This window comes from Delphinapterus leucas, chromosome 2 (assembly GCF_059928025.1).
Source record: "Delphinapterus leucas isolate spDelLeu-1000000601 "Yukka" chromosome 2, BTC_Dleu_Yukka2, whole genome shotgun sequence".
Classification (NCBI taxonomy): domain Eukaryota; kingdom Metazoa; phylum Chordata; class Mammalia; order Artiodactyla; family Monodontidae; genus Delphinapterus; species Delphinapterus leucas.
In genome coordinates this window covers 175931593-175948338 of record NC_143130.1, presented here as the reverse complement: position 1 = coordinate 175948338, position 16746 = coordinate 175931593, and the positions used below count along the sequence as shown (strand labels likewise).

At 47.5% G+C, this 16746-nt stretch overlaps 1 protein-coding gene across 2 annotated transcripts in view; it reads left to right on the top strand.

The window, feature by feature from the left end:
* Nucleotides 1–10630, top strand: part of SETD3 (SET domain containing 3, actin N3(tau)-histidine methyltransferase) — a 70109-nt gene extending 59479 nt beyond the window's left edge. For both annotated transcript variants that reach the window (XM_022576120.3, XM_022576121.3), the window contains exons 9-13: nucleotides 3073–3147; nucleotides 4189–4355; nucleotides 5238–5323; nucleotides 8411–8571; nucleotides 9259–10630. In XM_022576120.3, the coding sequence (XP_022431828.2) occupies nucleotides 3073–3147; nucleotides 4189–4355; nucleotides 5238–5323; nucleotides 8411–8571; nucleotides 9259–9705 (936 nt within the window). In that variant the 3' untranslated portion in view covers nucleotides 9706–10630. The remainder of the gene's footprint in view (nucleotides 1–3072; nucleotides 3148–4188; nucleotides 4356–5237; nucleotides 5324–8410; nucleotides 8572–9258) is intronic.
* The last annotated feature ends 6116 nt before the right edge of the window (nucleotides 10631–16746 follow it).

Genomic DNA, 16746 nt, shown 5'->3' with positions numbered 1-16746 from the left:
TGTTCATCAGGTCTCAGCCACCGCAGTCCTGGCAGAAACACTGCTAACCTTGAGAAGGTTTATACAAGATGTTAGTGCTTTTCCTTACAGCGGTTATCTTCTCTGCACACTTAACTCTACTACACCTTTGTTGGACAGTTTCCCACCGTAAAAATAACACTTGATGGGAAATTTTGTCTGGTAGGATTTCAGAATCTCTTTTAGCACTATGAAGTTGTATGTCATACATATTAACAGTTAATCTCTTTTAAAATAAGGTACTTGAAAGAAAGGCTCAGCTTTTCAGACAGTAGATTTCTTTTTCGTGTGTGTCTGTCCTGACAGTCTTTGTCTGTCTGATCTGACTACCACTGGGGGAGCTGATAGAAATTTGTAACCCAGCAATGCTGTGTGCTTCTAACAGTGTCCCCAAACCTGGTTATGGGGGTAGAAATGGAGGAATCAAGCCTGTGACAGTGATTCCAAACCAGCAGCAGCGAGGAAAAGCATGAGAAATTAAGAGGCTGGATGAATACCTAGGCCGGGCTGGAGACTCTAGCGAAGGTGATCTATTTCCTAGCCACTCCGAGAAACAAACGTAGACAGGTTTATAAGGCGGCGTGTTGGGCTGTGAGGCATAACGTATCTAAATTCTGTGTGGCTTGTTCAGAACTAACGGGAACAGGTCTGCTTTCCCTTTTTTGAGGTTGTTCAGTTTATACAGAGAAGGATACTTCTAAGTGGGCTTCGGCCTCTGTATTAGTTCCAACAGGTAAAGCGTGTTGGAATGATCAGCCCTTGTATTTGGATACGTGACTCTACCAACCAGGATGAAAGGGCTTTGGAAGATTCAAGCAGAATTGCAGGGGGCTCTTTTTCGAGGCCTTTCTGTTTGAGTGTTGAAGATCTGAAACATTTAGATGTGCATGAGGCTTCCGGTCTCAAGGTGAAAAGCCCAGGTGTTTACAGTAGCAGACAGGGCCCCCTGCTCAGCCTGTCCCCGCTACACCCCAGTCTGTCTGGGCCCTACACGCCCACCGAGGGCCTCTGCGCTGACTGTTCCCGCTGCTTCCCCAGGCTGGGCCATCCTGAGCACCACGCATAGGATGGCCACACCTCCCCACCCACGGGCCTCCCTTCCTGTCCTCCACCGTCTGTCTCCTGTGCTTCCTCGTGCTCCTCTTATAGATTGTTGGCCCTCCGCCTTCCCTCCTGCTTCCCCTGACTTCCTTCTGCCTGTTCGTGCTCCTGTCAGGCCCCTGGGTACTGCCTGCACCATGGAATGCCAGTCTTCTAGGGCTGGGAGGTCATGGGCAATCCCCACTCTGTACCTTATCATCAGGGTCATGTTTGGGGGTCATAAAAGTGATTTTGATAGTGGGCAGGAACTTCATGGAGCTGATTTTTTTATCAAGTGTTTAAGCTGTTCTGTGAGTGAAAGTGAGCCAGAATACCTGCCTTCATTTAGTCCTCGTTGCTTTCATATTTCTCATTGGTCTTGGTTCTGGGGATGCTGGGTTTAAAGAGAAGTGTTATCTGCCCTTCCATCCCCAAATGCCATTCCCTGGACTCAAAAGTAATCTTTTGAGCTGTTGATACCTTGAATAGCAAAGTAGCACTTGTAGCCGTCTTGAATTTTGATTCTCCAGGATAAAATGAGGAGATCGAAGTAATTAATGAGTATTTACAGACAATCTAAGAGATTGGGGGCTGCTCTGAGGGACAGACTTCTGAGAAGGGGCTTTTAATATAAATGGGGAGCCTGTTCCTTTCCCTGCGTCAAGCAGACATTCCCAAGGGCGAGGGCAGTGTCAGGTGTTGGGCCCGGCGAGCTAAGCTCCAGGCGCCGAGGTGGAAAGGGCTAGGCTGCAGGTCTGGCTGGTGGGGGGTGCACAGATATAAATACCCTATTACTGGGTGGGAGAGGCTTTGGGGGACAGAGAGGGAGGGTGGGATGAAGGGGGGCATCTCCAGAGAAGCCGGGGCTCAGGCAAAGCAGGAGCTGAAGGTGGCCGCAGGCACGAGGGAGCGGGGGCGGCGCCCGGAGTGGCAGGCGAGTGGCGTGTCCAGAGACCGTAGGGAGGTGTGGGCCTCCTTGTAAACTGGCCTTGCTCAAAAACTTGGATGTTTTCCGCAAGGCAACGTGGAGCACCACTGAAAAGTTTTAAACAGGAGGTCAAACACGTATGCCACACGGAACACGGGAGGGACAGTTCTGGAATTTGAGACCAGTTGGAAGGGTTTTGCATGTGTTGAGCTGGGTGAGAAGAGCCAGGGGACGGCAGGACAAACAAAATGCAAAGGGTGACTGAGAAGGTAAAATGCTGACCAGTTGAGGCCCAGAGAATTTTGTGGTGACTTCAGTGCCGAGACCACGACATCGCCTGCCCCCCTCCCACACCCCTTGACAGGAGAGATTAGGAAGAGATGTGGATTGTCAGTGTGGTTAGTGGATTTGGGGGTTCAGAAACTCTCACAGTATAGCTTTCAGCATAAAGAGAGTGAATAGGATACAACTAAGTTGTTTTATTTTTCCTTTGCTTATCTGAAAGTTTTAATTTCTCTAGTTCCAGAGTAAAATAAGTACATAATTTGGAAACAGAGCTTTTCTTTCTCCCTGATTCTTTATCCAGTGGGAAACCCGCCTTGTGTTCTTAATGGCCAAATACTAAAGATGCTGTTTGCAAGTCAGTTCGAGTTCTCCAGAGATCCCGCTTCCCTCCTTGCGGGAGCGCAGGTCCTGTGGGTGGGTGGGTGGCTGGAGATGGCGGGGGAGGGGGGGGGGATGAGCTCAAAGCCTGTAACTTTGTAATGAATGATTATGTTTGGTTGAGACCAGCAAGGGATAACCTATACAATACATTTTCCGAAGAGTATGTCCCTCACTGCAGGTACGGGGTCTTCCATAAGGATTTCTGGTGTGAGTAGAATCAATGCAAATAACCAAGCAGTTTTTTGCTCAGTTTGGTGAAGCAAGCAGAATGCACCCCTTTAAGTAGCTTTGCGTGTCTTTTATCCTCTAATCGCCGGAAAAAGGCCCTCCTGAGCGAGAGCACTTAGACGCTGTCCTGTCATCCTTCCTCCCGTGTACAGATCACCACCGGCTACAACCTGGAGGACGACCGCTGTGAGTGTGTAGCCCTGCAGGACTTCCGGGCCGGAGAGCAGGTGGGTTCCGCGCGGAGTCCCTCACCTCATACTGTGTTGATCATTTTTAAAAAGTATTTAACTTGGGCAGAAAATTTTGAGATTTGTATTTAAGGCTTGTTTTCTGGAATACATATTGAGACCCAAAGCCGTAATAAATATGCCGTGCTTTGAATGGGACCTTCGGGTCCACCAGGGAGAAAGATGTGAACGCAGTTATTTGCACAACCCATCTAGTGTGTGTAACACTGTCAACTGAAAATAAATTCTGTGTTACGACAGTAGAAGAGATTTTTCGATTGTATAAACTGCATTGTTTTCGTATCTTTTTCTGTTGATTAGAACCTTCTTTAAAAGGAGGCAGTTTATTTAAGCGGCAAAACCATAAGGGAATCAGGAACCGCAAGAGCTGCCTTCTTGTACTTTCACTTTAATCTGTGAAGTTTTAAGTAATATTTGGGGTGGGGTTGAGCATGTGCACGAAGGGACAGCTGCACTCTGCCTGGCAGTCCTGTGGCCAAGTAGGGAACACAAAAGACAGAACCGACACAGACCACTGACGTTCGAGCTGGGACAGAGTGAAAATACTAGCCTGACAGAGTGCCTGGAGACGGTTCATGAACCCTCCTGCTACGTGCAGAATGGCCGCAGCGTCTAGAAGTGGATTTCTGACAGACACTGCCTTAAACCCTGGTTCCAGGAGACGCTCTTGTAGTTAAAGGAGAGGGAGAAAAGAACATGGTGAATTTTAAAGTGCAGTCGTAAAGCAGCAGTCTCGCTGTGACTGGGAGTGTGAGGGGGTATGAGAAAGGCTGGGACCACGGGGTCCGGCTCCTCCGGGTGCTAGGAGGTCGGCGTCGGCGTGTGCTCTCCGCAGCCCGCCCGGCCCCGCCTGCCAGCACGTGATGTTCAGGACAGGGACATGGTCACCTCAGAGCTGCTTGTCTCCTTAGTGTGAAGTTGCGTTAAATATATGAGAACTGATCCTTTGCCCTGCTTTGTACTGAGAATGGATGTTAAGTTTCTTTTATATCCCTTTATTTTTTCTTTACTGCATCTCAGATTTACATTTTTTATGGCACTCGGTCAAATGCAGAGTTTGTGATCCACAGTGGTTTTTTCTTTGACAATAATTCACACGACAGAGTGAAAATAAAGCTTGGAGTGAGTAAAAGTGACAGGCTGTACGCCATGAAGGCCGAGGTCCTGGCTCGCGCTGGCATCCCAACGTACGTAGAAAAAAATCTGTCAGCTCTTTACTGTGGTACTTGAAATATTTCCAGTCGCGTAGTGTTTAACTGGTGTGTTAATAAAACTTCTCTACTGTAGTTTGTCTTAATCCCTTTATCCCTGTTCTACTGCAAATTTAAACCGTTGAGATGCATGGTGATTTACCAGCGTTTTCAGATCAACATGATTGTGTCGTTGGAAGCGTCCACAGCCAGTTCTAGGGGATGTGGCCTGAAATCCTCGTTCAGTTAAATAAGTGCCTCCATGTCATTAATGCCTTTCACCTTGAGAAGGTTAATGACCTGGATCAATTTGTTTCATTTAATTCTTTGCCACCATTAGTTTCTGTAATGAAGTCATGATACTCAGTGATTTCAAGAATTTCTGGTTAAATCAAATCTTAAGATTTTCTTGCATTTGAGGTGCAAAATGATAAGGACAAGAATTATGATTTATTGGTTCTCCAGGGAGTGGAGAGAACCATTCTTAATGAAAATGGATTATCTAGACCTTTTTTTATTGAACTTGTCAATATTTGATTAATGATTAAAATGTGAACTCAACATAAATTATTGTTAACCTTTCTTAGGAGCCATGGGTATGCTTAATTCTCCTGATGTGTTGTGTGCATCCGAGATGAAGGCTATTAGACTAAGAACTGCAGGCAGTGATGGTTACCGCCACCCTCCTCGGCCAGCCCAGGCCTTCCGCATTTCGCCAGGGCTGAAAATTCTGTTTTTAGAGTTCTGGTGAGGAGGTGGGGTCCCTCATGCTGGCCCAGGCTCCCTGAGGACCACACACGGAGTGCAGATTCAGAGATTTCACTGTGGGGCAAGGAGGCCACTGCAGCAGGGCCTGATCTCTCTTCTTCCTCTCGTCAGCTCCAGTGTCTTCGCATTGCATTTTACGGAGCCACCCATCTCTGCCCAACTTCTGGCTTTTCTCCGAGTCTTCTGCATGACCGAAGGTAAATCATTTCAGAAAAAAAAAAAAAAATGTTGTTTTTTTCTTTTTTTAATTCATGAAGTGTGAGGCAGAGGGATTCAGATTAAAGATAAAATTACTTAAAATTAAAGCACTTTGGGGGGAAGAGGTAATATTGGAGAAAGAAGAAATTGATCTGTTTTATCCTGGAAGTATTTTATTAAATCCTCAGTGTGTTGTCAGTATACGCTTGTAATAAACAAATAATTCTCTACTGCATTGGAAGAAAGCTTAATGCATCTTGGATTGTCTGCCTGTATCGAAATTCGACATTTGTAGATGGGAGTTTCTGATGTGCCTGTTACCCGGGACGACAGAGCCTAAATGTCCTCGCGGTGAATGGTCATTCGACACTGAAGTCAGGTGGTCGGCCATGACCCACGTGGGCCAGGGGCCTTCATTAGTTAACCAGCTCTGTAGTGTGAATCCGAAATCGCCAGCAGGCCTGTCAGTGCCAGGCATCCGGTTGGAGTAACTAGCACTGCAAACAGAACCTGTTTAAACTGCAGATATTCCTGTCTACAGCCTCTTATTTCAGGCACAAAAAGTTACATGTATGCATTGAGCATTACTTTTATGTTTCCTTAAGACAAGCCGTTTGGGATCTCTGGCACTGAGGTGTGATCTATTGCGGTTGTGTTTTCACTTTTCATCTGAGAATATACTCCTCCACATCCCCTGGCTGTGCGGTTCCATCTTTAATTGTGTGTGAGTTTGCTGTTGTTGTAAACTACCCTGGATGCTGGGCGCAGCGGATTGGGTGGGAACGAGTGGCAGTGAGTGCGTGCCACCTAACTGAAGAGACAGACAAGTGTTCTTCTGAAGGAAGCTGTCCGAGCGCTAGAGCAAGGGCAGCCCGGGGCCGGAGCAGAGATGACGGCCCGTGGAGGGAGTCTGCCGGGCCCTGCCGTCTGGCTCCCTCCCTTCATGTCTGCGGCCAGAGAAGTGCCGCCCAGGTCCTGGCTTGACATTGGAAGTAGAAGAAACTGAGTCCTGAAATACAGACAACCAACTGCAGAGCCCAGAGAGGTGTTAGGTGGTCCTTGTCCCTCGCTCGCAGCCACACTGCTCTAGACTCCCTGTCACTCACGTGGGAGCTTCTGGTGATTTTGTGCTTTGGCACTGGTTCCTCAGTTCAATTTAGTGAACACGAGTTAAGGGTTAGCCGTGGGCTTTTCTTGCGTGTAATATAGCATTACAAAGTTGAATGTCACAGTTCATATCCCGATGAGAGATGACGCCGATGATAACCCCTGTAATTTGGGAGCCCCCTCTCTGTGCCGGGCACGATGCTGAACGTGGTGCAGGCTTTGTTCATCCTCGTCAGCCTTGCTGGAGGGAGGTGGGGCTCCCACTTGACTGACGTAGAAGCTCCCATGCAAAGAGGAGAGTAACTTGGCCACTCAGCTGGCCGGCGATGACCCTGACTTGGGACCCAGCTCTGCCGCCTCAGGGCCTGTACCCCAGGCCCCCGCGTGGCTCCTGTGGGTTTGCAAGACCGATAGCCCACGGAAGAGATTCTAGCGCTGCAGGGCGTGCAGGGGCCAGGCTGGGGGCCACCAAACCACACTCCTGCGGTGGGCAGGGAATGCAGGAAATCCAGGAAGGGCTTGTCAGCGAGAGGGAAGAGGGGAAAGAAACCTGCCCCCGGAGCCTGTGGTTCACTTCCTGAGTGTTCCAGGCAGGGTGATGGCCTTTCGTGGGTTTTATTTCTCCAGGCATGTGAAGCCAGTCCAGTATCACTGTTAAGAGCGGCAGAGAGAAAACTCTGCTTCAGCCCCTCACCTTCCCAATGTTAATTAAAGGGTACAACTCGGGTAGGTTGAGGAGGAAAACAGAAATTGTAACCTTAGTATTGAGGGCGTCTAAGAAGAAACTTCTTCCACTTCAAAAGCATTTTAAAAATCTTCATTGCTTTATGCAGAGAATATAAACTGAAGGATCAAAAATCTAAAAATCCTGAATTTCATCATGACCTTTTGCTAACAAATGCAACTTAAGAAATTTCTTTTCTGAATATTAAATTAACTTCTATTTTCTTAAAAAAAAAAAACAAAACAGCAACCTGCTTTTGAATCATCTTAGGTCCATTGATTCTCTTTAGTTTCTCTTTAGTCATAGACAGTTTGTCTTGTCAAGACAATTGATGCATTCTTTGAATCACTCTCACTAATACTAATAAAAGTTTGGTTTGCTGGCAGCAGAAGTTCTTCCATTTGAATTGTAAATAGTGACAGCTGTAGGGCATTTTGCTCTGAAAGAGATACTGTCTCATAATTACATAAGAAGCACGGTTGTATTTCTTGAGCATGAATAGGATCGGCATGTTTTGGTCTTTTGAAGATAATGTGCCAGGAGATAAAATGCTCAGAGCAGTTGCTGAATTCTTTCCTCTTCTTACATGTATTTGAAGGCAGTTGAGATGTGCACTTGTGTTTATTTGTAATTCCTTTTTACATTCCTGACAAGTGAGGGATATAGACACGTATTTCATTAACTAAGATTTTTCTAGTCCATTTTGGGGTTTCAGTTTGTGGTTTACTTGTTGTAAGACGAGACAAATAGCTTTGTCAGGTCAACTACTGGAATTAGCATCCATCAGATTTCAGTCTAGAAGGATCACTGGGTTGTTGTGCTGTTGTTTGTTTTCACAGTTTACGTTGCTCACCTACATGTCTTTTTGACCCAGTTGCTGTGACTGGGCTCAGAGTTTGCAAGAGAGGTGTTGTCAAAATAAGGCGTGTGTCGCTACAGATGGTCTTTAAGAAGTATCTTCCGAAACCATCTAAAGGCTCTCGGGATCCCTCCTAAAAACAGTGAACAGTGTGGAGGGCTGGCCCAGCAAGGCTTGGTCTGGGTTCCAAATCAGGAAGACCTCCCCTCTTTCTCCCCTGAAACAGCTCTGGCTCTGCTCTGGAGAGTCTAGCCACGGCCTGGCTGATGGATCAGGGAGAACTCTTCACCACAGGAAGATGACATTGTTGGGAAAGATGTTTTGTGAGGTGGGCTGCTGGTTAAAATGAGAAGTAGTGCTGTTTCCCCTAACAGATGGCTGTTTGTGTTCTTGTAGAAGAATTGAAAGAACATTTGCTGGGAGATAATGCCATTGACAGAATCTTCACCTTGGGGAACTCTGAGTATCCTGTTAGCTGGGACAATGAGGTCAAACTGTGGACATTTCTTGAAGATCGAGCCTCACTTCTTTTAAAAACATATAAAACAACCATTGAGGTAATTCTGTTGATTAAGGGAGGATTTGTGCTTTGTCATGTTTTAAAAGATGTTTAATAAGAGATTCTTCCTTGAATGTAAATTACTGTCGTGCTTTAGCAAAATCATTGTGTATTTCACATTTTTCGTTAAACTTATTAATATTTTTCTATTTTACATGTTTACCCCTACCAGAAGAGTCACACTGAGGTATTGTTGATTAGAGTATAAATTTTTTACATTATTTAACATTTTTCCATAATTTCTAATTCATATGATACAAACACAAGTTTACTCTTGGGTCACTGACTTCAAGTACCTGTCATTCAGCCATCGTTCAGCCAAGTGCCGAGCCCTGGGTTCCATCAGGGCACAAGACAGAAGGGTTTTAGAAATAAGTGAAGTTCTGTCAGTGTCCACGTACCATTTGGTTTAGGCTCTTTTTTGTTTTATAATCATTTACTTAGGTATAATTTACATAGAGTAAAATTCACACTTCTGAAGTGTACGCTTGGGTTTAAGCGTGCAGTCATGGCAGCCACCTCCACAGTCAAGTTCCAGAACCTTCTGTCACCGCCCCCCCCCCCCCCCGTCACCCCCAATTTCTCTCAAGCCTTCGTCCCCGGCAGCAACTGATCTGCCTTCTGGCACTATCGTTTTGCTGGTTTAGACTTACTGTAGTTAATTTTGCTCTGTTTCCTTTTCCAGGAAGATAAGTCCTTCTTGAAAAACCATGCCCTTTCCGTTCGTGCCACGATGGCCATCAAGTTGCGCTTAGGTGAGAAAGAGATCTTGGAAAAAGCGGTCAAGAGCGCGGCCGCGAACCGAGAGCACTGCCGCAGGCAGGTGGAGGGGCACGCCCCGCTCCCCAAGTACGAGGAGAGTAACCCGGGGCTGCTGGAGGGCGTGGCGGACTCGCGGCTGCCCCTGGTCCTCAGGGACCCGGACGGGGAGGCCGGCGCACAGGAGGCCTTGACCCTCACTGAGGCTGTCCGCAGGGCAAAGGCTGCAGAGCACGGGCTGGTCAACGGCGAAAACTCTATACCCAACGGGACCAGTTCGGAAAAGGAAAGTTTAAATCAAGAGGAAAGTAAAAGAGCGACCGGAGACGCCAAAGAATCTTCTTCCGACAGCGCCGAGGAAGTTGGAAAGTAGCTCTGAGTCTGTCGGGGGACCCAGTTTAGCAGAAGTGTATGAACGGCCCCGTTTACATCGCTGTGTTTCCTTGTTCACGGTTTTCTTTCTGCAGAGAGGAAAATATGTTTTTGCTGCTTTATATAAAAATGATTTTTTTAAGTTATTTAAAAAATCTAGCTTCCCTTTCTGATTAAGATTGCCATCTTGCTTCTTGGCCAAACAAACAAGTTATCAAGCAGAGCACAGAGGGGGAAGAGGTGCCTCGGAAGACTTTGCAGACCCATTGCGGGCAAATGTATCTTCTTCCCGGGGAAGAATTCAGTTCCTCTGTCAGCTGTGCTTTTGTGGGCCTGTCATCTTGACAACCAGAATCAAAGCCTGCCCTGCCTCCTGCCAGCGGGGCTTGACGGTGGCGCTCTGGGGGTGCAGTGCGAAGGTGGGGCATTTGGCTGCACAGTGGAAAACAGGCTTGAGGTTAGGAAACTTGAGAGGCTGGGCAAAAAAAAAAAAAAAAAAAAAAAAAATTTTCCTAAAAAAAAATAACACCCCAGTACCAAAAGAAAAGGTAAGGTGGCAACCTTATTTTTAATAGTTTTAAATGTTGATGATAATCCTAATTATATAAACACACAGACACACACACACACACACATCTAGTGATTTCTAAAGATTTGTTTACTTTTTGTGTTTTGTTTTACTGTATTGAGAACTTGTCCTTTCTCCTTGAATCCAAGTAGGACATGCATCCTCCTCCTAATTTTAAATGTTGGCTCTGATTGTAAAGTGGTGCATTTGCCCTCCAGCCCTGGTGCCGGGGAGCTTGCGAGGGCACCATGTTCAAGGCAAGGCCGCTCCTGGCTTCTCTGGTTGTCACAACAAGCTAGAGATTTTCAAAGCTACACTTTTGAGTAAAAAGCCTTATTAAAAGGAAAACGTAATTAATGTTTTTGTCTATTCCTTTTCTTTGGAGTGCGACAGGCCCCTTGAATCGAGCTTTTATGCAAACCATCCTGCTTATCCACGGGGTTTCGAACCTGACCCGTGCTGTGTGTTGCTCCCCGCTGGGGACTCAGAGATGGATGAGAGGCGTGTGCTCAGCCCCCTCCCTAGCCTGCAGGGGGTGCTCAGGGAGGGCCAGTGGCACCAGGAACACAGGAAGAGGAGTTCTTACTTTCAGGGGAAGTAGAGGCTTGGGGTGGTGTCCTGGGGGTGAGGTGGGATCCATCCCCAGAAAGCCACCAGTCTTCAGGTTACGGATTGCCAGTCTTGCGTAACTACAAATGTTCACATCACCTCTGATGTCCTGACTATTAAGTACATCGCTTATTTTGGAAAAGGCTATGTGAATTATTCCCCCGACCGTCCCGGTAAACATCGCTGCACACAGGTAGTCTTCAGGGTGCTCTCGGTGTTTCTCCTTGGAGAAGACACAGCTCTGCCAATAACTTGCTTTATTCTCTACCAAGGACACCCCACCTCCCAGGGCTCCGCATGTCACGTGTACCTGCTTCCTTGGACGCTAGAGGCAGGTTTCATCTTTACGTGAGGTCGGCGCCTGTAACTTCCTATGTTGTTAATGTGAACACGATCTGAACTGCCTCAGAAGAGGATGCCAGTGACATCAGCTCTCCTATCAGCCCTGTGCCTGAGATACTTTACCAAAGATATGAAGTAGTCTGGGAAACCTACGTACTAATTTCCAAAAGGCAGAAGCACGGTGGTACTCAAGGAGTTTTCTCTCTGGAACAGGAGCCCCAGAAGAGATGAAGAATGCTCATGACTGATTTGTCTGTAGATGAGTTTCTCATTGGATGACAGCTTTCAAGTCTAATGTTAAATATATGTCCTTTGGGGAAAAAAAAAAAAAAATATATATATATATATATATACATATATATACATATATATGTATATATATACACACACACACACACACACACATACACAGTTCAGATGTAAAGTAGCTTCATGAGATAGAATAGTTTTCAAAATACTCCCTGGAGAAGATTTGAGTTCAGGTGGAGCTGGATGCGGGTCAGGACAAGCCCTGGTCCTCACGGCACCACTGGAGGGTGCAGGGACCCGACACTCGGGCCTCAGTTCCCTCATTTACTTGGGAGGTGAGGGAGCGGTACTAAATTATCAGTGGTCCCTGCTTAAAAATTCAGACACTTTTCTGTCCATGAATTGCCCATCCACAGGGTCTCTTTGTTAAGGTTATTGGACCAAAAAACGATTATATAGGTTACGCTCCAATCAAGGAGACTGTCTGTGACAAAAAGGGTGCTCATAGAACGCTTTTGATGTCGGAAGACAGAGTGTGTTGAACAACATGATTTCCTAGGTCGGATAGAATCACCCTTGCAGGACTCGGGGGGGGTCGGCGAGACCACAGTGCCTGTCATCAGCCCTCTGCGCCCATGAGGGATGCAGCACTGCTGCACAGACACTTGGGTTCACAACTGAAGCATTTGAAAACTGAGGAAAAGTGATTAAATTGGCATTGAAGAACCCTCACTGCCATCTGTCATGAAAATAGACCTTTCTCTCAAATCATTTTGAAGTTTACTTTCTTCTTAATGCTTTTGGATAAGAGGCTGCTCAGGCTAGTCATTGGAAAAATGCCAGCTTCTGCTTCTGTTTCGTTCGCTCTGTGTGTTATTTGTGTAAACAGTTAGGAATTAGATATCACCAGCCTAGAAAAATCACCCCGTTTTTCCACTCAGGCTGCCAATTGATGGGTGATTTCCCCCGATAGTTTCTAGAATAGGCTCACTAGAAGACGTATTTAATTTTTTGGAGAGGTGAGGTAAGACATTAAAACTATAATATACCCAGGTTCCCAATATGCAGGGTTATGCTAAATTAAACTTTCACTTAAAAATGAGGGAATTCGGGCTTCCCTGGTGGCGCAGTGGTTGAGAGTCCGCCTGCCGATGCAGGGGACGCGGGTTCGTGCCCAGGTCCAGGAAGATCCCACATGCCGCGGAGCGGCTGGGCCCGTGAGCCATGGCCGCTGAGTCTGCACTTCCGGAGCCTGTGCTCCGCAACGGGAGAGGCCCATGTACCGCAAAAAAAAAAAAAAAAAAAATAGGGAATTCGTTTTCTGTAAATCATCACTTACTATGTGTTTGATGGTTAAAGCGTACATGTTGGAGTGAAAGAATTCAAAACAAAACAAAACCCAAAGAAAGTACCTACAACTTGAGTTCAGAACTAAAATAGCACTGGCTGTAAAGAAAATAGGGGATCATGATTAGTGGTGGTTGGTTTTGGGGGTGAGTTTCAGGAAGCCCAGATCTTGAAGTGTTGGCTGTAACCATGGCTACGGTGAGAAGCTTTTTATGTGATATACCGTGCCATGTTCACATTATTACCGATCTGGCAAAATGAACATATTTATTATTAATAGGATGTAGCGATAACCTGACCCAAGAATCTGGCTCACTTTTATTTAAATGTCAATTTCAGGTACGTATACAGTAGAATCCAATAACCTCATTAGGGGTCACCCTACTATTTTAATCAGCGGCACGTTATATAGAGTATTCTTAAAATTCTGTGTGTAAATCGAATTTGAGTAACTCAAATTGTATTTAGGTGCACTGGCGAATTTGTTATTTAAATGAAGCTGCAGTGCTGGCCCTGGGTATTTGAAGAACTGTCACGGGAAGGAGGGATGGGACTCACTCTGTCTCTGCAGAAGGCACAGCCAGGGCCAGTGGGCCAGGAGGCAGATCCCCGCAGAGGGAGGGGCGCTTCCTAACAATGCAGGCTGCTCTGGACGTGGGCATGGACGTGAACAGACCGCCGGCCGTGGGAAGAGGGTGTTCTCAGTGTCTGGGGCACTTGGATTTTATTTATCTTTATGCAGAGGGTGGGGAGGCTCTCCACGGTGGCTGAGAGTACAAGTTCCAGGCCACATGGCTCTGGGTTCCTGACCCAGCCCCGCTTCTCTCCTGGGACCTGGGGACAGTCCTTGGATGTGTTTGTACCCACCTTTAGTGCGTCTGTGCTTCCTACCTCTAGAGGGTCCGGGAGGACCAGATGAGGTAACGGGTATGAAAGCTTCTGGCACAGTGTCTGCCGCGTGCTAAGCGTTCAGTAAATGTGAGTCATTACTCTTTTCCAAGTCTGAGCCACTCCTGGGAGGCAGGAAATGTTAGTGGGACTGGGTGGGGGGACTGGGGGGCAGCAAAATCATCCCTGCTCTGCAGGCAGGCTGCTGGCATCTGTCCACTGAGACAGACCTGGACTGAGCAACGGTTGTGTTCCTGGTGTAATGCCAGGTACTGTGTAATTCAGATTCCTAAGAAGCCCTTGCTGCCCCCGCAGGTGGTGAGGCAACCATTTGAACAAATAACCGTAACCCTTGGCAGAGCATGCCATGCTTCTGGAGACGGGGTGCTCTGCGCACTCTGGAACTCGGGAAAAGAAGCGCTGGAGGACGTGGCACCTGGGCTTTCAGGGGTTCGTCTGTGAGCAGTGGAGTGGGGACAGGGCAGTGCCAGGCTGGAGGTGGGGGGTAGGAAGTTGAGGTTCCCCTGAGGAATCCCACAGGAGGCTCCTGAACTGGCTGGTGCCCAGGGACCCTGAGGAGAGCTCCTGCAGAGTTTCACCTACCTTGTAATGAATGAACCTCTTTAGATGGAACAATGTAGCAGTGGCCAGCTGCTTGAAAAGACCATTGGTATTTCCCGTAGAAACGAGATAAAACGGCAGAGAAACCTGTGTTCATGGACACCTCAGCCTGACTGCGGGGTTGGGAAAGTGAGCCCAGATTGTCACACTCATTTCGGTGCCAACTCCTAGGTTTGTTCATTCTCCTAACGCCCTCTTACGACTCAGGCATACCTGTGTGTGTCCATACATATATTTTACATGTATACATTTACACAGATGTGTGTGTGTATATGTATACATGTGCACATAAGATTTTCTCAAAACTCGTATTCTTCAGTTTCAGGCAACAGAGAAGGTGCTCGGCATGGCTGAGGGCAGACTTCACCCAGCTGGTGCGATGTGAGTGCTGGTGCCTTTGTGGCTCATCTTTCATTTCCTGGTGCCTCGTGCAGGACCTGGCACCTAGTGCGTGCTCTGAAAAGGTTTCCCTCACTGGTGGAGCACCCCCAGCAGTGGGAGACCTCCACCTTGGCGCCTGTGATTTATACGCTCCTGCGGAGAAGCTCCAGGCTGACATTAAAATCCCGCTCTTCTGCCCCGGCTGGATCAAATCAAGGGCACAGGAATAACCCCCCTCCCCCCTCACATCCGTCCTCCCCCCTTAGGAAGCAGGTGCTATAACAGACACACTGACACCACCAGCTCTACCAGCCGCTGTACAAAGGTGGTGTTTTACAGAAAAGCCTTTATAGGGTTATTTTTGCCAGACTTGGGTGCTGAGGGTGCTGAGGTGGAGAGCAGGCTCGTGGTGTGCGTGTTTGCCGCCTGCTGAGATGCTCTGGGAGCTGGTGACTCATGCGCCGACGACATTAACAAAAGCTACCGAGTGTTTCAGGGAACGGGCCGGGCCATTCCGCGTAAGCTAACTGGGTGGAGCTCTCAGAGTGCCAGGAGCCCCGTCCTTTGGGGTGACAGGAGCGGCTGTCTCCTCCCCCAGGCCCTCAGCCCTGCGACATGAGTGGACCAGCGGTCGTGCAAGGGTGAGCAAGGGCCCCCACGGGACCCAGCAGTTTTCCAGGTCAGACTTCTTGGAGGCTCAGACGGCAAAGACTTCAGACCTTCAAGGTGTGGGTTCTTCCCCACAGGGACCCAGACATCCTTGGTCTGCTACTATCTCGCACTGCACCCCGGTGGCAGGGGCAGGTGGCAGAATCCCTGTTTTCCAGATGACAAAGCACAGGTCCAGGTGCCGTGTTGAGCTGCCGGGAAAGTGAGACACGGGTGGCCACAGGCTCCCATCCCAGTTTCTCTTCCTTAATAAGCTTGGATTCAGTGACACCTGTAGATTCACCCAACTGTTGTTGGAGCATCTGATCAGTGCTGGGGGTGCAAACAGTGTGCCCCCAGCCGCTCGCCCACAAGGAGCTCCAGGAGCAGCAGTCCTGGCACCCAGCCCATGTCTGGAGGCTGCAGGGGGCCTCCTGGGGAAGTTACACCCAAACTAGGTCTTGAGGCACATTCCTTTTTTTCTATCCCTAACAGAAAAGAGACTGTCCAGGGCTTTTAATTCCACAGTCTACAGAATGGTAGATTACCTGCAATTCTCTCTTAGACTAATTTTTATTCCTTATCCCCCCCTCCCCAAAAGGTTCATTTCTATTACCAAATAATACAGAATTTAAGTCTCTGATTTCTTTTCACAACTTAAGTGCTTTGAACACATGCCTCAGGGAACTAGAATCTTCTTCATGTTTACAGATACTACATTTCCAGATTTCCTAACATTCTGGGATCTTCCGAATGAGGGTGGAATGATAAGAGGGGAACCCCAGCATCATAGCTTTGGGGTGACTCCAGATAAATGACCGTGAAATCCCTGTTTCCTTTGCTGAAACAGAAACCCGTTATGAGACCGGTACGTGAGAGCGTGAATGGTGGGGATTAGCCCCATTTCCCCAAGCTAGTCCACAAACACCCATCCCAGAATGATGACATTTAAAGAAAACCCCCTGTTAATCCCGTGGGGTTTGACTAGGCCACACCTCCTTCAGTCTATCTCAAATGGACAATTAACAAGGAAATGAGAGGATCCAGCCTCAGTGACACACCACATCTGGGCAGAGAAACTTGTCACCTGTTTCCCTGTCATTCCTGTGATAAGTTTTGTTGTTTACCGCCCAAGTTGCCTTTGGCCAAAGCGGCTAGGCTGTCTGTCCACGACATTTCAGTGTCTAGAAATTGAAACAAACGAATACTCTCCCCTGAAACAAATATGAAATGACGCCCGTAGGCATCAAATAATTCTGCAGGCTATCTCTAAGGAAGCCGGAATTTCCAGCAGCAATTAAATTGCATGACTGGGTACAGGAAGAATGTTATAATCGCTCACAGGTAGCAATTTATTAGGATAGATGTTACTTGTGACATGTGTCAAAA